The sequence below is a fragment of the Oxyura jamaicensis genome, chromosome 5 (genome assembly GCF_011077185.1).
Source record: "Oxyura jamaicensis isolate SHBP4307 breed ruddy duck chromosome 5, BPBGC_Ojam_1.0, whole genome shotgun sequence".
Lineage (NCBI taxonomy): Eukaryota > Metazoa > Chordata > Aves > Anseriformes > Anatidae > Oxyura > Oxyura jamaicensis.
Window position 1 is genome coordinate 30667335 of NC_048897.1, and position 20761 is coordinate 30688095.

At 57.2% G+C, this 20761-nt stretch overlaps 2 protein-coding genes and 1 long non-coding RNA gene across 4 annotated transcripts in view; 2 read left to right on the forward strand and 1 right to left on the reverse strand.

Moving 5' to 3' along the window:
• The window catches only part of AMBRA1 (autophagy and beclin 1 regulator 1), a 118438-nt gene extending 115750 nt beyond the window's left edge, over positions 1–2688 (forward strand). For both annotated transcript variants that reach the window (XM_035327768.1, XM_035327769.1), the window contains exon 17: positions 1067–2688. In XM_035327768.1, coding sequence (XP_035183659.1) covers positions 1067–1560 — 494 coding nt within the window. In that variant the 3' untranslated portion in view covers positions 1561–2688. The remainder of the gene's footprint in view (positions 1–1066) is intronic.
• Positions 2689–4523: 1835 nt separating this feature from the next.
• LOC118167891 lies at positions 4524–17822 on the reverse strand. The gene is made up of 3 exons (XR_004751281.1): positions 16334–17822; positions 13339–13341; positions 4524–4534 (listed from the first exon to the last, which is right to left on the reverse strand). It is a non-coding gene; the product is annotated as an uncharacterized LOC118167891 (long non-coding RNA).
• On the forward strand, positions 11858–20538 carry CHRM4 (cholinergic receptor muscarinic 4). The gene is made up of 3 exons (XM_035327781.1): positions 11858–12075; positions 17835–17876; positions 18021–20538. The coding sequence occupies exons 1-3, from the start codon at positions 12021–12023 to the stop codon at positions 19496–19498; spliced, it is 1575 nt and encodes a 524-aa protein (XP_035183672.1). The 5' UTR covers positions 11858–12020; the 3' UTR covers positions 19499–20538.
• The last annotated feature ends 223 nt before the right edge of the window (positions 20539–20761 follow it).

Genomic DNA, 20761 nt, shown 5'->3' on the forward strand with positions numbered 1-20761 from the left:
TTGTGTTTTAACTCCTGCCTACATCTAGCCTTGTTGACATTTGTGTTGATTTCCTTGGTGCCAGGAGAGCTCATGGTTTTTTCCTCCTCTAATCAGCACTGTGATAGCTTCATGGAGCTGGAAGTGAGATTTATCTCTTTAATAAGAATAGTCAGGATCCCACTGTGGAATGGTTCTGGCAGTTTATGATTACAGATTGTTTTCCCCAGACAGTCTTGTTAAGGTCTGTAGCAAAAGGAGAATGCTGGGAAACAGAGCTGGGCTGGATGTTTCTACCACAGGGATTTAATTTCCTACATGGGCTATTTTTCTGTGAAATTTTCTTCTTCAAAGGTAATCTTTAGCAACTAAGGCATCTGACAGTGGTTCCCTCAGAGCTCAGTACAACCTGACCATGAAGGGAACTGTCAGAGGCAGAGTAGGCAAAGACCCTAGATCTTTGTTCGTTGTGTTCCTCAAAAGATACTGGTTGAGGAGAGCAGAAGACAAAACGCTTGATCTTTCCTCAGTCATAGGTGATGTGGAAGCACAGACTGCGTTCTGTAGCTGCTGTCTACACTTGGCCAGCTGCCCATGTCCTCCCTGGTACTGGGGAAGAGTGCCTTCATGTTGCTTGCCTGGCGTGTTCTTAGATGGGTGAGACACAGTACAACCCATCTGAGAACCATGGTGAAACATTTGGTTTATTGCAGTGCAAACAGTGCTTTCTTTTCTTCCTGCCCCTGTGGAAGTGGCTGGACTGTCTGCGCAGCTGTGAGAAAACAGACCACCTCTGCCTTCTCTTTGGCTGACCCACGTGGCTGGATAGAAGCTTCCTCTCCAAGGCCTGGACAACCAAGTCTGTGAGGGATACCTGTGGGAGTGGCCAAGATTTTCTTGACAGAGTGTGCTGCATTTGTTTGGCACATCAGTGAAAGTTACCAAAATAAAACATTGGGCTCCCTCTGGAGCAAAGCCTGTCTTCTGTCCCAGCACAGGCACACGGTGATTGAGCAACCCAGCGTGCTTTTTCTTTGTGTTGTAGTTTGCCATGTGCACCAACATTGCTTCTGCTCTCTCTTTGCAGGTGAAGGTCCAGAATATGGGGCCAGTGGGGAGGATGCCCTGAGTAGGATCCAAAGGCTGATGGCAGAAGGTGGCATGACCGCTGTGGTCCAGCGGGAGCAGAGCACCACCATGGCGTCCATGGGTGGCTTTGGCAACAACATCATCGTGAGTCACCGCATCCACCGCAGCTCTCAGACGGGTGCAGAGTCCACTGGGGCTGAGGGCACAGCAGCAGCACAGCAGTCCACCTCGCAGCAACTGGCAGCTGAGCTGGAGGGACGGATCCTTTCAGAGTCTATGCAGCTGTCAGAGCATGGCCTGAGCCCGCGGACAGCCCCTGGCGGGAGTGAAGGACAAGGCGCCGGTGACCTGGACCTGCCAGAGCAGGCCCAGTCCTCCATGGACACTGAGGGACCAATTGAATACAGTGACCTAACTAATAATAACCATCTTCCTGACAGTACCAACTTCTATAGTAATGACAGCACCAGTGGGGAGTCGCGGAACAGGTAGAGATGAGTTGTGTGTTGGTGCTACCCTTGTACTGCTCAGCAGAGACCTGTACCTCACAGCTGGCCAGAAGCTGGAAGAGTAGGGACTTGTGGCTCTGACAGGATGTTGGTGGTTCAGGGGGTTTCTATGTCCTGGGTGAGTGGCAAGGGATAAGAACTTCAAGGAAGCCATGGGCAAGAAAGCATACTACCTTAACTTCCAACATTCCCGCTGCTGAATAGTTTAACAGATTATAAAACATGCCGGCTGCACCCCATGCAGATTTTGAAGTCCTGTGGGATCCCCTGAGCTCAGCCCTAATCCTGCAATTTGGTCAGTGTCATCCTTTGTAAAGCTTCTTTCCTTTTCTTTCCTTTCCTGTTTTCCTCTTTCCTGCCCTTTTATGCCCAGGGGCTGGTCAGTAGAGTGAAGAAAGGGAAATGGGCCTGCAGCATCCTTCTGGAGACTGGAGGTCCTCCTGGGCAAACCTGGGCGTGATGCTCCAGCGCTGTTGCTGGAGTGGAGGAGTCTTCCAGGCCACAGTCCTGCTCTATGGCTCAGCACTGCTACCCCTCAGAGCATGGTGTTCTGGGACCCTTCCTGCCTGTGTTGTGGTCTTTTCTGGGAAGAGCTGGGCTTTGTCAAAACCTGCATGGCTCAGGAACTGCTCGCAAGAGGGGATCCTTCCTTTTTAGAATTAGTTTAGTACTTGGCAGGAACCTAAGCGGAGCTGCTATATGAATGGGTAGAGAGACAGGGGCTACTGCTCTCTAGTCGAGATGCAGTTCACACAAGGATATCCTAAGCTGTGCCAACATAAACGTGAATGAGCCATCCCAGTGGTTTCATGGTGCCAGGACTGAGCTGCACCTCCTTGGCAGGGGGCAGGAAATGTCTTTCAGCTCCAGGCCAGGGTGTGAGGTATGGGTCTGTGATGTAAGGTGTTGCATGTGAAATCTTGACCTTGTACATGTAGTTTCTAGTGGAGAAATCAAGGCTCTGATATTTTGTTTTTAGTCTCAAATGTGATTTTCCTTTTCGTTTGTAACTCTCCATCCCTAGCAGGTTTGTGGAGGAAAGACGGGGAGAGCGTGAGTGCTAACGAGGGAAACACCAAAGATCAATGTCATTAAAATATGACAAACCCTTGCTTGGCCCACTGTCTTCATTTGTCTGATGGATGTCTGTGTGATCGGCCTCGGGATAGCTACATCCAGCTCAGAAGCTCGAGGTCGCTTACAAATGTCAGATGATGATCATCCCCTTCCCAGGAGGACGACAGGCTCAGCCTTTGAGTTGGAGGCTCACAATGGGAAAAGAGAGGAGCAGTTGAGAGTCTTGATTGCAAATTGCCTTTTAACCAGTACAGAAATGAGCAGGCACACCTGCATTTCCCATCATTCAAGTATTGTGTCAGGGAGAAAGGGGAGAGTATTCCTCCTATCCTGCTCAGAAAGGTGTGCAAAGATGCAGCACTGTCTATTGTGGGCAAGCAGAGAGAGGTCTGTCTTGCTGACCTCTTAAAGCAGAAAGGAGATGCAATGTCTGGCTGTCCTGGATAAAGGAATGCACGCCCCAGTGCCTGTTACCACTTTCTGTGCTGAGAGATGCTTCTCCTGCCATCTGAGCACCTGCCAGCAGCTGCTGTGCTCCTGCCCTGCTTCTGTAGACTCTGCACTGCAAAGACGTTACGATAAATAAGGCTGTCATTAGGCAGCACTCAGGCTCCCAGTCAGAAGAGTCTGTTAGAGAACATTAAGCAAATCTTCTCTTAAATCACAGCCTGGAAATGAACCTTAAATCAAATCAGCTGCTGCCAGGCCTCATTGCAGAGTGTTAATGAGGCTCTAAAACCTGCCCTGAGCCAACCACATCCCTGATCTGACAGGAGAGCAGCCTGAAAAACGGGATTCCCTTGTGCGGTGAGCAGGGTTTCATGCATCCCTGTATTGCCTCAGTGTAGGTTGGCCTGAGGATGTGCTGACACGGGGAGCCAGAGGAACTGTCTCAGCTGAAGCCCTGTGCAGACAGGGTGGTGCAGGTCTAGGCAGAACTGTTTACTGTTCTGCTTGAAAACAAAGAAAAACAGAGCCTGGAAAAAACTGCTTCTGCTTCAGCTCATCCTGGCATCTCCTGTTCCCACTCCCTGCATGATTCCTGGAAGAGTCTTTAGGCCCGTTCTCAGTAGATGTGCTGCAGAGCGTTTACAGATGTCCATTTCCACAGCCAGGGCCAAACTACCTACAGAAAAATTTCCATCGCGGTTGGGGAAAGGTCTTCTGGGAGGCCTTGCTCTAGTGCTGGCAGACTCTCAAAGGCCTGGTGTGCACCAGGGCTGGGCATGCTGGCCAGGCTGCTGTGCCGCAGCTGCGCCAGGGCCTGAAGCCTGCTTGGGTCAAGACCTGTCCCTGCTGAGACGGTGGCAGAGCAGCAGTGAACTCCAGTGGGAGCACAAGACAACTGCAGCCACTGTTTGGTGTTGGCCTGGGACGTCTCTGAAGCTCCTGAGCAGCTTTTGGTGTGAGGCTTGCAGGGAAGGACCTTCCGGATGAGGTAAGGCTGGTGGAGGCCTCAGAGCAGGCGGCTTTGAGGCTTCTCCTAACCTGCTTTGTTGCTCTGAGCTAAGGACTGATGACAGCTGTGGCCTGACTCCATACAAGCTCTGAGCAGGACTGGGCGTGGGTGGGCTTACTCTTCAGATGCTGCCGTGGATGGGCTTGGTAGATGTCCTGCTGTGGGCACAAAACCAGCGGGTGCTCTCAGAGGTAGTGGGCTTGTATGCAGATAACATTTTATTTTTTGAGTTAAGACCTAGAACGTGCCAAGCTCCATTTATTTGCCTTGCCTCAGACTGCCACATTTTAGCCCAAGAGGCTTTTTGGTGGTTGGTTGGTTTGGGCAGGGCTGGGCTGGGCTGACCTCCACACATGGGTCTAGAAGCACCCCTGAGCCGCCGTGGTGTCCTGAGGCACAGAGCCCTGTGTGGGACAGGGGCCTGAGGGGTTGCCCACCTCCAGGGCAAGCGCAGCAGCACAGGGGCTCCTTCCCAAAAAACACAGCTTATCTGTTTGCTGCGGCGCAATAACGCAGCACAGAGGCAAATGCCCTGCCAGGAGCAAGGTGGAAATTCAACACGAGCTGCCTGGGGAAGCCGGAGCCACGCACGTTTGCTGGCCCAATTTAGGAAGCAAAATGAGAGCTTTGCTGCTTAGGAGCAGGAAATAATCTTAAAAACCAAAAGCTTTCGTCAGCCTTAGCTTGTCAGGAGCCTTTAAATGTGCTAACAAAATCCTGGGAGAAATGCAGTGCAGAGAATTTTATTTAGCTTTCAAAAGGCTTTTGATAAAGTCCCTCAAGAGGCTACTAAAGAAACTGAGTCACCTCAGGGTGAGAGGTAAAGTCCTGGAAATGGAAACTGCTTGAGGTGGGAATTAGAGTCAAACGTAAGAGCTAGTTCTGGGTGCAGAAAGAGGTTAATGGTGGGTTTTCCAGGTTTGGTAGGAGCCAGGTTTCTCCAAATGCCCTAATGAGCTGGAAGAGGAGGGGGACAGCTGAGGACACAAGATTACTTAGGTCAGGTAGGAAGAGAGAAGGTGCCGGAAGCCTGGGGCAGTGGGAGGAAGTAGCAGTTGGAGCTGCCTGTAGCAGATGCGTGCTGCAGCACCCCAGGCTTGCCACCTAAGCAGCTGGTGGCAAGGAGAGACCCTTGGGTCTGAACACAGAATAAGCCCTGCAGGCAGTGCAGCAAAGTGGTGAGGCCCGTTTGTCCTGTAAGTCCTGGCTTTTCTGTCCTCTGTCCTTTGCTGGCCTTTTGCTCTGTCTCCAGCACCTCCCCTGAACTCCCACGAAGTCCCACCTTGCACCAGCCAGCGCCAGCCTCGGGGCCACCACGGGGTGACCCTGCAGCCGAGTGGTGCTGGACCCCAGCTCTGCAGGACAGCCAGGAGGGAGGGAGAGGGCGGGAGCCTGGGCACAGCTGGGTTCATGGGGACTTCTCCTTCCTGGGTGGACTTCCAAGGAGTGGACTTGTGTTGCTGTCAGCCTTTCCCATGCCAAGGCCTGGGGTTGTCCTCTCCCCCTGCTGGGGCCAAGGACGAGCAGTTCACCAGGGAGTAGCTGCCCTCTCTGCTCAGTCCCAATCTGTCGGAGAAGTCATTCTCCAACAGGAAAAGGCAAATTAATTAAAGCGTGCAGCATGTGAGCCGTCCGCCTCTAATTGGGATCTTGGTGTGCAGCACACAAATGTGACACTGCAGCCAGCCCTGGGCAGTGCTCAGTACATGGGGGGGAAGGCCTCTTGTTTCCAGCTGACGCCTTCAACTGATCCCCAGCCCATTAACTGTGGTGCCCCTTCCTTATCCGGGCTGACGGGTTTTTTTGGAGCCTCTGAGGTTTCTCTTTCTATCCTTGCTTCAGCTTGGCTGGTGGAGATGGACACCGAAGCTCCTGCCCTTCTGAAGCTCAGGAGGCACCCGAGTCCCTCTGGCTCCCCATGGTTGCTCACGGAGCTCCTGCCTCCATCCTTTACAGTGGCTGGGGTAAATAGCAGGCAGCGTGCGAGCTTGTGCAAAACCTTGGGATTTCATGGTGCTTGGGGGGGCTACTTCTTTCTACATCTTAGGCTCGGGCACTACTCACACCCACGTGGTGCCATGCATCCAGCACTGCTATGGCAGCAAGAAAGCAGGAGCCCAGAACCGGTCACTGTGGGTGCTCTGCTGTGAGTAAACTGCGGAAAGGGAGAAAGCACCTGGTGTCACGGCCTTTCCTGGGGTTTAATGCTGGGCCCCTGATACCATCGTAGCTAAGAATGCCTTCCCTCCGCTCCCAGCCCAATAACCCAGTAACGCCCTGATAGCATCAGGGGCTGGCTCTGGCCGCGGGCTGGCTCCAGCCTCTCCTGCAGAGCAGGGCACTGCCACCACATCGCAGGGCACCTGTAATTGGCAATTATTTATTTTTGAGGCACTTCAGCCCCAGACAGGCTCAGGAAAGGCTCGTGTGGACTAATGAAGATGGACTGGCAGCTGGCAGGGAGGCTGGCATTAAAGCATGTAAATGCTAAAGCAGCGCAGGGCTGCCGCTGGTCTGTCTGCCCGCTGCAAAAGTTCCCGTGGAACTAATCACCTACATCAGCCCGAACGCTAATTAAAGCAATCATTTAGGGAGGAAGCGAGGCTGGTCTTGCTGCACTGCTGTGGGGCCCCAAGCTCAGCCCCAGACCAGCAGCTTTTGGGCTGTGGGTGTGATGAGCAAGACCCTTGGGGCAGGGGGATGTGGGCTGGGGGATTGGGCAGCGCTTGGGGTGCGGTGACCCAGGAGAAGCCCCCAAGGCAGCTTTGCCCCAGAGGTGCTGAAGAAGGATAAAGCTGGCATTGTTTTTGTGATGAGATTTCAGTTTGGTTGACAAAGGTAGCTGCGTCGGCATAATACGCTTAGGCTCCTGTAAGGTATTTGACGTGATATGGCGTGACAGCCTGATCAGAAATTAGCCCCGTGCGGCACTCGGTGGGTTTAATGCAGCTAAGTGCGTGGCTGTGTGTTTGGGGATGCTGAATGTAGGTCGTGGCAGCGAGACAGGGCTGGGGGCGGTGTGGCCACGGTCCTGGCGTGCCGTGGGGACGAGCATCACCTGAGGGTGCTCGTTGCCTCAGGGCTACTCAGGGAAATGAAGCTTGGGGAACACCTTGTCTAATGCCCCAGTGGCACACTACAGTGACACAAAAGGGCCTCGGCGTGGTGTCCCCACTCCCCCTTGGGATTCCTGTGGCTTCTTTCTGCGAGGGTAGCAGCACAGGGCACCTCTGGCCCCAGGGGCTTCTCCCTGCTTTCCTTGCCCTGTCCTGTCCCCTGCGTGCTGGCTCTCACCTCCCACCAGGGAACTTTCTCCAGCACCCTCCTCCTGCTTGTTTTTTCACCCCCTCTGGACAGTGTTTTATCTTATGCTCATCAGCTTGAATGGGTTTTTCTTCCTAGGAGCTCTGCCTCCCACGCAGCTAATGGGATTGACGGGAACGGGACGGGCTGGAGATGACACTTACTGGGGCTTGGATCCTGCCCAGCCACCCCAAGAGGACGCCTGGGGCCGCACAGCTTCACGGCTGCCTGGAGGAGAGCAGAGCCGGACTCGTGCCCTGCACATGCCACAGCAGGGGGGAGCTTGGGCTGCCCCTCTGGTCCCGGAAAGGCCAGAGGAGCAGCCCAGTCTCATCCCATCTCATCCCATCTCTCAGGCACGGGGGCTGCGTGCCAGCACAGGGCTGCTTCCTCTGCCCCGCAGCACCGACCCTCTGCGAGCGGTCCCTCTGCAAGTGGTTTTGCAGCAGCAGTGTGCTTTTTCCCCTCTCTGGAGAGATTTGAGGCTCTTGTTGGAGGTATAATAAACCAGAGAATAAATTAGCTCTCCCCTAGGGAAGGCCTTTCTACCTGGTTCCTTTTAATGGGGCTGATAACGTATTATCCAGTTTCTGCCTACACAGCCCTACCTTCCCTTCCAGGAGGGAAATTTTCCTGGTGTTGGTTTTGCTCTCCCCTGCTGGGGAGACACTCAAAGCACTTCAGGTTCCAGCTCTTTCCCACTTGCTTTTCCGCTTCTCCCAGGGCTGGGGGGGCTCTCATGAGCCTGGAGGGCTGCAACCTTGCTGGAGGGTGAGGGGACGTGTCCCCATCCCCTGCTGCGGGAGAGGGTCTTGGTGCAGGAGAATTGCTGGCATGGGCAGGGCAGGAGCTGTCCTGGCTGCTGCTGCAGGGAGGATGAGGAAGAGGAGGAAGGCTGCACGTGTATGTGCACGCATGAGCTGGAAGGACAGACGGAGCTCTGCGGGGGGCTGGGGACGCCTGCATGGGCCGGGGGCCTCCTGCCTTTCTCCTCCTCTTCTTCTGCGCTCTGCTCTGAGGAGCCTTATTCAAATAAATGGTGCAATTACAGGGAATTAAGGGGAGATGAGGGATTGATGCCAAAACAGAGCCTTCTAATTTCCAACTTCACCCCGTCCTCTGGGTTTCTCTGCATGCCCTCTCCCCCTCTCTCAAGATTTCTCTTCCTCCCAGCAAAATCTTTGGAGGGATGGGGAAGGATGGATGGAGACCAGCCTGGCTGGAGCTGCCCTGGCAGTGCCACCCCTGCAGCTGGGTCCCCGTGTAGGGGTTGGGGTCCTGTCTGCCTGCCCCTCTGGGGCTGCAGGCGGCTCCTGCCCCCCAGCCCCTGCCCCCCAGCACCCCCTGCTTGCCTCCCCGCTCCCCAGCAGACACCGCGCTGAGATTATCATAATGATCCCCGACAAGGCACTATCAGGAATTATGCTGATAAATCTAAACAGACAGCTTATAAAAAAATAAAAATAAACAAACCACAAGCCCGGGCCCGTAATTTAATACAAGGTTATTAGCCTGGCTGGCAGGGAACAGAGCTCTCTCCTGCTGCAGCCTTGAGTCTCCTCTGCCCCCAGCTCTGCCTGGAGCCTCGGGCCCTGCCCAGAGCCTTCGGCCAGGTCCCTGCAACTCGGGGGGACCCCAACCTGCTGGTCCTTGGGTGCTATGGGTTCGGGGGAGGTCTGAAGTGTTTGGGTAGGGGAAGAGAGGCAGAATCACACTGGGGGGAAGGTGTGGGGATGTGGCCAGAAATAAAAGTGAGAGATGCAAGGGGGGAGATGGGAGGGGGGTGGCTGCTGGCGAGCAGGGGTGAGGAGTTGTGTGTCAGCACACCCCCGAGGTGTGAATCCTGCACGTGTCCTTGTGGGCACGTTCACAGCCCTGAGATGGGGACGAGGGAGCGGCGGCCTGGCCCCAGCTGCGGAGGGAGGATGCTCTCAGGGGGCTTCCCCCCGGAGCAGCACAGGCAGATCATCCATGCTTTGGGGGACTTTCATCCATTAAATCCGCACTGAACGTGATGGCAATGAAGCAGCACTGCCCGGAGGCACACGTTAACAGAACCGTAGCGCTGACCTTCTCAGCAGCCGAGCCATCGCCAGATGTTTTTTTCCTTGCTCTGCTTTTTGCGCGCTTGCTGCTCTCCCCTTGGTTCCCTTCCCTGCAAGCAGGACCATGGATGGCATTAATATTAATGGGGCTCGGTGCCAGGCAAGCAGCGCAAATCCTGCCCAAACGCGGGGGCTGAGCTGGGCTGCCTGGGGCAAGGCGCACACGGAGCACTCCGCGCCCCTGCAGCGCTGGCGATTGCTCCGAATTGAGGGGAGCACGGCTTTAATAGGGACGTTTAAAGCCGTGGGAGTGTAAAAGCACACTTTTATTAGGCTGTGTGCGTGGCACAAGCTGGGCTCCGGCACGCTGCCCAAACCTGAGCTGTGGCTCAGGACCTGCCCGGGCTCCCAGCTCAGGGCATTGCCGCAGCCTGGGGACCGGCAGCGTGGTGATACGACACAAGGGGAACAGCTCGAGCCTGCATTTCCGCCCCCTCCCCTTTTTTTTTTTTTAATAATAGGTATAAAAGAAGTGATTCAGACACACTTTACCCCTTCCATTACCCAGAAAGCAAATAAGAGTTGCAAGAATGGGGACTGCAACACAACAATTACATTGAAATATTCCAAGTCGTGCTTATATGGCGAATGTGACAAAATTGAGTGCAACCTTAAAATAGCAGCAGTGATCTTTTAAAACACAAAAAGCAGATCATTATTGACTGGAGAGATGGCAGCGCACCGGGATGGGAGGCAGGCTGCCGGGTTTAACTCTCCCGAGGTGTTTGTGGTCTCTGAGCCACCGCAAAAGTGTTTTGGATGGGCTCAAGCAGGTGGCTCTGCCCAGTGCTCAACGTTTTAGAGGACTAAAATCGGGTGAGATGAGGTGTAACGTGGAGATTCTGTGTCTGATCCTGCACCTGCAGAAGGAGCAGGAGTCCACAGCTTGTCAGGAACGCCTGGGGCTGAGGCCCCCTCACTGTCACTGTCTGCTTCCCAGCTCTCTGCCTCTCCGTTTCGGGTTCTTTTTTATTTTTATTTTATTATTATGTTATTTTTTTAGGGGCTGATAGACAGATTAGCATTTATCAGCAAGCTGACTACTGGAGGGTTATTAAAAGCGATTTGCAATGTAAATACTTTCATCATCAGCCACGTTTTCTTTAGACTGGGGTTGACTTTTATGAATATTAAAGATGTCAGGATGGGTCTGCCGGGTTCACGGGAGCGTGGCTGCTGGAGGGCAGGAGCTGGGCTCGCGCTGCGCTGCGGGAGGCAGCCGGGAGCATGAGAGGAGCCATGTGGGGTAAGGGAGAGGAAGGATGGGAGCGAGAACGTGTGAGTGTGTCTGAGAGCATCTGCACGGGGGAGAGAAGGGATTTTGCCTGCCTCTAGGCAGATGTGGTGGCTTGGGCTGAGGGCACGATTTGAGGCAGAGCCCGGTGGAGGCTTGCCAACTGGTAGTGGGAGAGCGGGGACTGCTGATGGCAGAGCGAAGCTCGGGGCATAGCCAAGAAAAAAACGAAGAATCCATCCAGAAACGGAGGATGGAAATAAAGGAATGAGGCAGGGATGTGCAGGTGTATCGAGGAGAGAGAAGCAACTGCAATTTCTAACCAGAATATGAGCCTGGGCCTTCAGAGACTCCACTTCTTCTGACTAGTGAGCTGGAATAGCGCTGGGAGAAGAGCTAAAAGTTGAAAAGTTTTGTACTTAATTTGGTTACACGTTTTTATCTCCACGCCTGATCAGCTTTGGAAGAAGGCTTCTTGCTGTTCATTACAGTCTTTTGTCTACCCATGGGGAGCTGTAGTTTCAAACAAGAGCCCAATCAAACAACCCAACTCCAGTGCAATCATATTGTCTTTGAGGCAGACATTTCCTCGCTCCGATGAGTCTGCCCGGGGCGCAGCAGTTTTCTTTACAGCATTTGGGGGTCAGCGTTTGGGTTTGAGAGGCCAAAACCCAGCGGAGGGGCGCATCTCCCGGCCCCAGAGGGGGGCACTGCCATCAGAGGCCGCTCTCCGGGTGCAGGTGCCGTGAGAGGGGCCGGGGCAGGAGCTGGGGGGGGGTTGGCCGTGGGCACCCGGCGGGGCTCCGCCGGCCCCGGGGGGCTCCGGGCGGCGTCGGCCCGTGCGGGGCGAGCCTCGGGCGCTGTCCGCGGTGCTGCCGGGGCGGCGGCGGAGGGGGGGGGGGGGTAAAAAAGGGGGGGCACCGCTTTTTTTTAAATTATTTATTTTATTTTGGGAGGGAGGCAGCGGCGCAGGGATTGGCCGCGGCACCGTGACGCCGTGGTCGCCCCCTCCTTCTCCAAGCCTCCCCCCGACGTGGTGGCGGTGGTGATGCTGGGTTGGGGGGGGCACTTTTGGGGGTGGGGAGGGGGGGCCACCGTGCCGAGCCGGCAGAGCCGGGTCCTCCCCCTCCTCCTCCTCCTCCTCCTCCCCACGCCCCTCCCCGCCCTCCGCACGGCGCCGCCGGGAGCCGGGAGCCGGGAGGAGCCGGCCGGGGCCATGAGCACCGGAGCCCCCGACGGGGCGGCGGCGTGCTCGGCGCTGCGGCATGGCCGCTGACAACCGCTCGGCGGCGGGCGGCGGAGCGCCCTGGGGGCTGCCCGGTGAGTGGCGGGGGGCCGGGGGCACCCCCGGACCGGGGGGCGCCGGGAGGAGGTGGGGGGGGGTGCAGGGGGGCGTGTTCCCGAGGCGCGCACCCCCGGGGATGTCGCACACGGGGGGGGGGGCGGAGGGGGTCTCTCTGCCAACTTTCCCCGGCCAGGCTGCCCCCTGCCCCTCTGCCCGCCCGGGAGCTGCCCCGTCCCGTCCCGTCCCGTCCCCCCTCGTCCCCCCTGTCCCGTCCCGTCCCGTCCCGTCCCGTCTCGCAGCAGCGAGGGGCAGCTCTCGCCCTCTTCCTCCCCATCCGTGGCTGCCCCCTGTCCCTCTCCCGCTGACATCCCGGCTGCCCGGGGCCCACGGGTGGGGGTCGCGCAGCCCCACCCTTCTCCTTGCCAAAATCATGGCTTTGGCTGCAAACCAGGGGGACGGTTCTTGGCACTCCTTCAAATCAAAGCAGTGCCGGCTTCGCCTCGCTCCCTCTTTAAGCCCCTCCGACTGTGCCGCGGCCACATTTGCCGTCCGGTCCTTGCAGACACCGGGGTTGTGGGGGCACTTCCCCAGCTGGGAAATAGCCGTCCTGCCTCCGTGCCCTGCCGGCCCAGGAGCTGGGCTGTGGGTGTCAGCGCATGGAGGAGCCCTGCTTTGCTCCGGGCACCCGGGGTGATCTCGGAGGGCAGCCGGGATCCCCCCATGCTGCTGGCAGGGTGAGCAGGGGCTGGCACCCGGCTCCTCGAGCCTGGTGCTAGCGAAACACTCAAGATGCCAGGGAGCCAGGGCCCAGGCCTCCAGTGCAACAAAACCGGTGGCAATGCTCGTGCTGAAATCACAGGTAGCAGCGGGACGTGTGGAGCTGTCATTACCTTGGGGCACTGCTGCCTGCTTCCTAACGCCTGCCCTGCTGTGCTCAGAGCACCCATAGCCCAGGCTGGGTCCCGTTACGCACCCCGGGACATGCTCCCGGGGGGGGCTGAGCGGCTGGCTTCACCCTCACGGACAGGCTAAGAAATACTGACATGTCCCCGGTGCATGCTCGGCCGGGCTGGAGGCCAGTGGGCAGGGTGGGCTGGAGATGTAGGAAGGCTTCCAGCAAAAGCGGTTTGTTCCCCCACATGAGGGGCTTGCCCGTCGTCACAGGTCAGTCTGGTTTCTTTCATCGAAGAGAAATGAACTGAAATGATTAATTAATGCTGCGATCCAATTACTCTGAGTTTGCAGGAGAAGTATGTTTTTTTCTCTTCAAACTATCCCCAAGAGGATCCTATTGATACCAGCTCTCATCATGGTCGTGTTTGTTGTTGTCGTTGTTTTTTTAACGAAAACGACAGACATCTCCCCAGCCAAACTCAGCCAGAAGCAGGGATGAACGTAGTGAGAGAGGTGCCAGCACACCTTTGGCTTTGGAGCCCGTCTTCCCCTGATGTGCTGGGACGCGGCTGGCAGCACCCGCAGAGGCGAAGCGGGGCCGGTGGGCGCAGCCGGCGGCACGAGACTGAGAAGGCAGCAGGGAGAGCAGCAGCAAGGGGAGAGGGAAATGGAGGCTGTGTTTTCAAGGGGCTGCTGCTCGCTGCACAAACAGCTCGTCATTCCACGTGCGTGCATGCACAGCAAGCCCTTCCCGTGCACAGGCTGCCCCCTGCCCCTTGGCACTCGGCAGGGCATTTACTGGAGAAGCAGGCTCTGTCCTTGGCCGGTCACTGCTGGGTTTGGCACAGGGATATGCCCCTATCCTTCTCCAGTGATCCAAGGGAGGAGATTTGCTCTGCATTTCAGCATCCTCCCCGGGCTGGCTCTACTGCCAGCTCAGGAAGTCGCAAGGTGGGCGCTGGGGCAGCGAGGCAGTGGAAGTTTGAACCGAGTCGTTCCCGTCCACTTCCCTCCCCTCTTCATCCCTGCTCCTCAGCCTGGGTTAGCGCCACAACTGTGCCAGGACCACTTGTTGGGCTGCTCAGCCCTGAGCCATGCTGAGGCCTCTTCAAGCCGGCACACCACACGGTTTGGAGGCACACCAAAGCCCGAGTGAAGCCACGGCAGCCCCGCGCTGCTCCCGTGACTCAGAGGGGCCAGGAGGGACGCGGGGAGCCGCGGCGGCTGTTTGCTCATCTTCGAGAGCCTGGCAGAGGAGCTCCACCACGGGTCAGCTGGAGGGGAGGAGCGGCAGCGGGGAAGCTTGGCCTTTAAAGGCAGGGCGCTGCAAAGCGTGGCAGGCTGCCCCGATGCCACGCCGAGCGGGCTCTGCCGCAGCCCCTGCCAGTGGTGCAGCAGCCAGATGCAGGAGACCCAGCTGGAGAAGCAGCCCCTCGATTACCACGATAGGCTTAGTGCGTTTTACGGCTCCTCGCAGCTCGATAGGCCCCGCAGCAGCAGGCATTTGCCCTGCCCAAGCAAGGCGGTGGTGGCACGGGGTGGCACCAAGCTTTGGGCACTTGAGGAGAGGGGTGCTGAGCCCGGGGACAGGCACAGAAATGGCTGAGGTGCTTTGTGACAGGCAGGGTGGGAGCCGGCTGCCACCCGCAGTGTTAAGGGTTAATGGCGAGTTGGTTTGGGTCCAGCAGAGTGGGACTGATTTGCCTGTGGGAAACTCAAGAGTTTTGGTTGTGCAACACCAAGGGCCGAAAACATCATTTTGTGCAAACACAATGTCCCGTGGCCGGGTCACAGGGCAGATCTCAAGCGGCAGCTCGGCGCCTGGATCGCAAACCCTCCCAGCACCTCCTCAGCGGGACAGCAGGATCATCTGACTGCTGGGATGGGACGGGATGGGATGGGATAGGTGCCTCATGGGGTCTTTTTGGGGCAGCTGGGATCCCTGCTTCCCCGCAGTTCTCTTGTTTTTGGTCCCAAGCTGTCCTCGCTGTTCCCTCTCCCCATGGTCCCTGTCTGTCCTACAAGCCTCTGATCCGGGCAGCCACTTGTTGCAGCCACCCTCCTGCCCTCTCCCTCCATCCCTTGTCCCCTGCCTTTTTCTCGCTGTGTTATCCGGGGTTATTTCTGCCGCGCCGCCTCCGAGCAGCTGGGTCCTGCTGAAGCTCAAGCCCAGGGCTAGAGAAGAGCATGAGCATCTCTCTGAGGCGGGCAGCATTAATGCAGCAGGCGGCAGCTCAGCTCTGTCCTGGGCTCCACAGAGAGCCAAGAGCATCCCGACCTCTGTGTGAGTCCTCTGGCAGACACACTTGCTGCCAGCTTGACATTTCTGGGGACTTTGGTGCCCCCTGGCCTCACCATGCCTGCGGTGGCAGAGGCAAAAGGAGCCTGGCAATCCCAGAGGAGCACATCCCGCTGGCCCCTCTGCTCCTGGCCGCTGTCCCACTTTTTTCATCAACTCTATTGCTCCCCAGGCATGGAGCAGCCAGGCAGAGCCCCCAAGGGACCGCCAGCAGCAGGACCCCTCCTCTACCCACTCCCCACGTCTCACCGCATCCCTGGGGTGCCTGTGGCGGGTCCCCAGGACTTCCACATGCTTCAGAGGTGTGAATCTGCCAAGCAGAACAACCCCTTGCTGGATGTAAGCTGCTGCCGTGACTCAGAAACTCGTTAGAAACTATTAGATAATGCAATTAGCACCACAAACTGTCACCCCTTGCATCTCAGGCACACCAGCCTGAGGTATTCAGCATCCCCTACCCCTCCCCTCTTCCTTCTCCCTTTTGCTGAAGGCCGAGACCCACGTCACATCCCCAGTTGGACACCATGGGCATAACCCTGTTGGATTTTTAACCTCTGGGTCCTTTGGGTCATTATTCTTTAGGTTAATGGCATCAGTGTTAATGGCACGCCAAACCTGGTCGCCCCAAGCAGGTTGCCCCAACCCCACCTGCAGCCTTGGATCCGAGCTCAACTGCACCTCATCCCTTCATCCGTGCTGTGTGGGGAGGGGACGCGCTTCCCTGCCTCGAGGACACGCTTGCTAATGGCTCCACCTGCAGAGAGGGGGCCACAGGAACCCTTAGCCCAAAAGTTGTCATCGGGGAGGAGCTGGGGCCGCCCAGTGGCTGAGATGGAGAGGAGAAAGCTGTGATATTCACCGCCAGGAGCCCCAGGGAGGGAGCAGGCGGCTGAGGGAGCTGCAGCTGGTGGAGGCGGGCCTGGGGGCACATCTGTGCGGACATTGTGGTCAAGGGACAGCATGTGCAGGGACAGAAACCAGACAGTATCTGGGCTATGGGCCCTGTGGGCATCAGCCCTAGGAAACCCCATGAGATGTCCCCTGAGCTTTGCCAGGGCTGCATCTCCTCCCTGGCCATGGTGTGTGGAGGGGATGGTGACCAGGACTGTGGAGAGAGAGGAACACACTGCTGGAGGTGCAGGAGGAGAGAGCTGGGCATGGAAGAGGACAGCCTGAAAGCATCCTTTTCTATTGTGCTCCCTCCGTCCTGCCCAAGGGTGCCCCCATCCCATGGGGCCAGCAGTGGGGCTGCTCCTGAGGGAGGGAAACCCGCCTGGGAGGGCTGGAGCTGCTGCTGGTGAAGGGGGGGGGGCATGGTGCCACCAGGCAAAGCAAGGCAAGGTGACCCTGAGGGGGTGGACACACAAAGCATGACCTCTGTTCCCAGTGCCACCACTGCGGCTGCACTGCGGGCACAATGCATGGCTTGGTTGTGGAGAGGTGGTGGGGTGGAGAGAGCAGCAGGCGGGGAAAGAAAGACTAGGCGGGGAAAGATAGACTAAGGCATGGCAGAAAACAGTCAATAGTCATTTTCAAAACACCGGTTGAAGTCTTTCATCCCAAGGATCCAGTTTCCTCTTTTTTCAGCACAGAAATTTTCAACCTGACCTCTGGGTGGCATCCAAGGACATTTCAGCTGGGCCTCTCCAGCCCTCTCCCTAATGGCCTGTGAGTTGTGCAGCCCGTGTGGCGTGGTGGGATGAGCCGCACTTGTCTTACTTACATATTTTGGATCCATTGCACACCTGGGACAAGCAAATGGTGGGGCAAAGCCAGTGCTGCTTTCTTTTGACAGCACTTGGTCTTCACGAGCAGCTGGCGAGGATAACCGTGCGTTATTCGCGAAATCAGCCTCAGGACAGCAGGGTGCCGGGAGCCAGTGCTGCCACCACAGTTGGCTGCAAGGGGCAAAGCTTTGCCAGGCACACGCAAGGCTTGGGCTGCTGCTGGCCTCCATCAGACCTGTGGTGGCCGCCTTTTCTTAGCCCTCGCTCCCCCCAGCAGCCCCAGGGCCAGGGCTCAGCAAAAATCATCACAGAAAGTATCACCATTTTCTGAGCAATACAAAAGGCAAGGAAGAATATTTGCTCTGGAAGCACTGTGAAACAATAAGCAAGGCTTAATTAGATAAACAAACAAACACATTCCTCCCTTCCTTTCTTTCAGTTCTGGAAGGTTTTCTTAAAGCGAGTTTTGGGGCTGGGTGGTGTGTGAGAGGCAGGTTCGATGGGAAGCTCTGCCCAGCCCAGCCCAGCCCCTTTGCGTCTCCTTCCCCCTCCAGGGAATTCTCCCTTAATACTAATTTTGGTTTGTTTATTTTCTTAAATTCCACGCTCCTCTTAGCCATCACCCTGGAGAGTTACCCTTAGGCATCGTGATTTGAATGGAGGCAATCTTTCTGCCTATCATCTCCTACACCCACCAGGGCCGGGCTGTGAACACAGCCAAGACAAATTACCCCCGGATGGCAGCTCTTTCCCCGGCTGCTCCGAAACCAGCCACAGCCTTTGGGGAAGGCAGGCTAGGTCAGCACACTGTAGGACTTGCATGGACATCTCGGGGCTGAAGCTGTAGTGTAACTTGCTCTTTTTCCTGTCTCAGATTTCCTCTTCCAGAAGGAGCTGCTTGCTGCCAGAGACACAGGTGAGCACCGTGGGCCGTGGCATGGCTCTGCGGGGTGCCTGGCCTATGGGCAGCCCCCCTGGGGGCTCACAGCCATGGCTGGATGGATGCACGGACCCACAGGTGTGATGATGTTCTCCCTTTCTGTCCCCGCTCCCCTTGCAGACCCCATGCACAACCTCTCTGCGCAGCCCTGGCAGGTGAAGATGGCCAACCTGACCTACGACAACGTCACCCTCAGCAACCGCTCTGAGGTGGCCATCCAGCCTCCCACCAACTACAAGACGGTGGAGCTGGTTTTCATCGCCACGGTCACCGGCTCGCTCAGCCTCGTCACCGTGGTAGGCAACATCCTGGTGATGCTGTCCATCAAGGTGAACCGCCAGCTCCAGACCGTCAACAACTACTTCCTCTTCAGCCTGGCCTGCGCGGACCTCATCATCGGGGTCTTCTCCATGAACCTCTACACGGTCTACATCATCAAAGGCTACTGGCCGCTGGGGGCTGTGGTGTGCGACCTGTGGCTGGCCCTGGACTACGTGGTGAGCAACGCCTCAGTCATGAACTTACTCATCATCAGCTTTGACCGGTACTTCTGTGTCACCAAGCCCCTGACGTACCCGGCCAGGAGGACCACCAAGATGGCAGGGCTCATGATTGCAGCTGCGTGGATATTGTCCTTCATTCTCTGGGCCCCTGCCATCTTGTTCTGGCAGTTCATTGTGGGCAAGAGGACAGTCCCCGAGAGGGAATGCTACATCCAGTTCCTCTCCAATCCAGCAGTGACCTTTGGCACGGCCATCGCTGCTTTCTACCTGCCCGTGGTCATCATGACGGTGCTGTACATCCACATCTCCCTGGCCAGCAGGAGCAGGGTGAGGAGGCACAAGCCTGAAAGCAGGAAAGAGAGGAAAGGCAAGTCCCTCAGCTTTTTCAAGGCCCCCCTGATCAAACAGAACAACAACAACTCCCCCAAGAGGGCAGTGGAGGTGAAGGAGGAGGTGAGGAACGGGAAGGTGGATGACCAGCCCTCAGCACAGACAGAGGCCACTGGCCATCAGGAGGAGAAGGAGACCTCCAACGAGTCCAGCACGGTCAGCATGACCCAGACCACAAAAGACAAGACCACAGCAGAAATCTTGCCAGCAGGGCAAGGACAGAGCCCAGCCCACCCCCGGGTGAACCCAACTTCCAAGTGGTCCAAGATCAAGATCGTCACCAAGCAGACGGGGACCGAGTGTGTCACCGCCATCGAGATCGTCCCAGCTAAGGGAGGAGCCTCTGACCACAACTCCCTGTCCAACAGCCGCCCAGCCAATGTTGCCAGGAAGTTTGCCAGCATTGCCAGGAGCCAGGTGCGGAAGAAGCGCCAGATGGCAGCCCGGGAGAAGAAGGTCACCCGGACCATATTTGCCATCCTGCTGGCCTTCATACTCACGTGGACTCCATACAACGTCATGGTCCTCATTAACACCTTCTGTGAGACCTGCGTTCCCGAAACGGTGTGGTCCATCGGCTACTGGCTCTGCTACGTCAACAGCACCATTAACCCGGCCTGCTACGCCCTCTGCAATGCCACCTTCAAGAAAACCTTTAAGCATCTCCTCATGTGCCAGTACAGGAACATTGGCACAGCCAGATAAGCTGGCACTCAGGGACCACTTCAGCCAAGTTACGGCGGTCCTCCCCTTTGTCTCCTTTGCCCCGAGGGGAGACAGAGGTGGGGGGGGCCTCTGCTCCCCACTCACGGAAGTGCAGACTGTGAAGTGCTTGCAGGTGATGCCCTTCAACGCTGACGAAGGCCCACGGCACCGCTGGGCTGCAGCTCCTCCAGTCACCCTGGGCCCAGGGACTCACTGGGGGAGCCAGAGAGAGAGCTGGAGGTGAGATGAGGCCAGGAGATGCGGTTACCAGGAACCCTCCCAGCCCTTGAGATGTTGGCCGAATGGCATCAGTACTTATCATCAGACTGGGTGCCTCTTCTGACCATCTCCCAGGCCTCAGAGCTTGTTTGCACGCAGACAGCCTAATGCCAGATGCTTTCGATAGGCTTGTAGACCATTTATTGCCCAGGAAGAAAAGAAACGGGGGCAAACTTCCCAGCCACTTTGGACCAGGCTGGCTTGAGTGTGCTGACAGAAAGCCCTTCTGGCCCTCTCCTGAGGAGGTCAAGGTTGTGCCCTAGCAGCTGTGCCGAGCTCCCCTCATCCCCCCCGAGCTCACATCCTGACCCAGGGACCTGTGGAGAAGGTGTGGGGCACCTGTCCCACCGGTGGTGGCCTGCGTGCGCCCCAGGGAGGATGGAGGAGGTGGCCGCTGAGCTTTGTAAATGGATGTAACCCCACGGCCGGTGCTGTCACGGAGTCCTCAGCATGTGGGGTCCCGCCAGCCCCGTCCCAGCCCAAACCCCGTCATGCCAATGCCCCGCTTCTCCCATGGCCGGGGCTCTGCCAAAATGTGGGGGCACGGCCGTGTCCGTGTGTCTGTCCTGTTCCCAGGGCGATGCTGTGCGACCTGGAGATGGGCTGCCCCAGCTGGGTAGGGACCCCCTCACTGCCACAGCCTTTAGGATAACCAACATAGTGTCACTACAGTGCCCAGCGCGTTGGTTTGGGGTGTTCTGAAAAGTGTGACAACTACGGCTGCCCACCCCCCCCCTCCAGCAAATAAAGACCTCGGACCAGAAACCAAAGGCCATCGGTTGAGGAGTCCATGTGGCGTCACCTGGTTGCTGTCCCCAGTGCCCCATGGGCCCCAGTGGGGATGGTGAGAGCAGAAGATGGTCCCTGGGGACGTCTCTGTGGCCACTTTTGCTTTTGTCACAGAAAGAGCATGGATGGGAACAGGGGAGAGGGGTGGCAGGCAGCCCAAAGTCATGCTGAGATGGGGTGCTGGCACAAGGCGTG

Excerpts from the sequence above, each read along its gene's own strand:
- CHRM4 (XM_035327781.1), top strand. The coding sequence starts at position 12,021 with ATGGCCGCTGACAACCGCTCGGCGGCGGGCGGCGGAGCGCCCTGGGGG. Across the intron at positions 12,076-17,834 it reads AGCGCCCTGGGGGCTGCCCG|ATTTCCTCTTCCAGAAGGAG; the intron begins GTGAGTGGCGGG and ends TTCCTGTCTCAG. Across the intron at positions 17,877-18,020 it reads GCTTGCTGCCAGAGACACAG|ACCCCATGCACAACCTCTCT; the intron begins GTGAGCACCGTG and ends CTCCCCTTGCAG.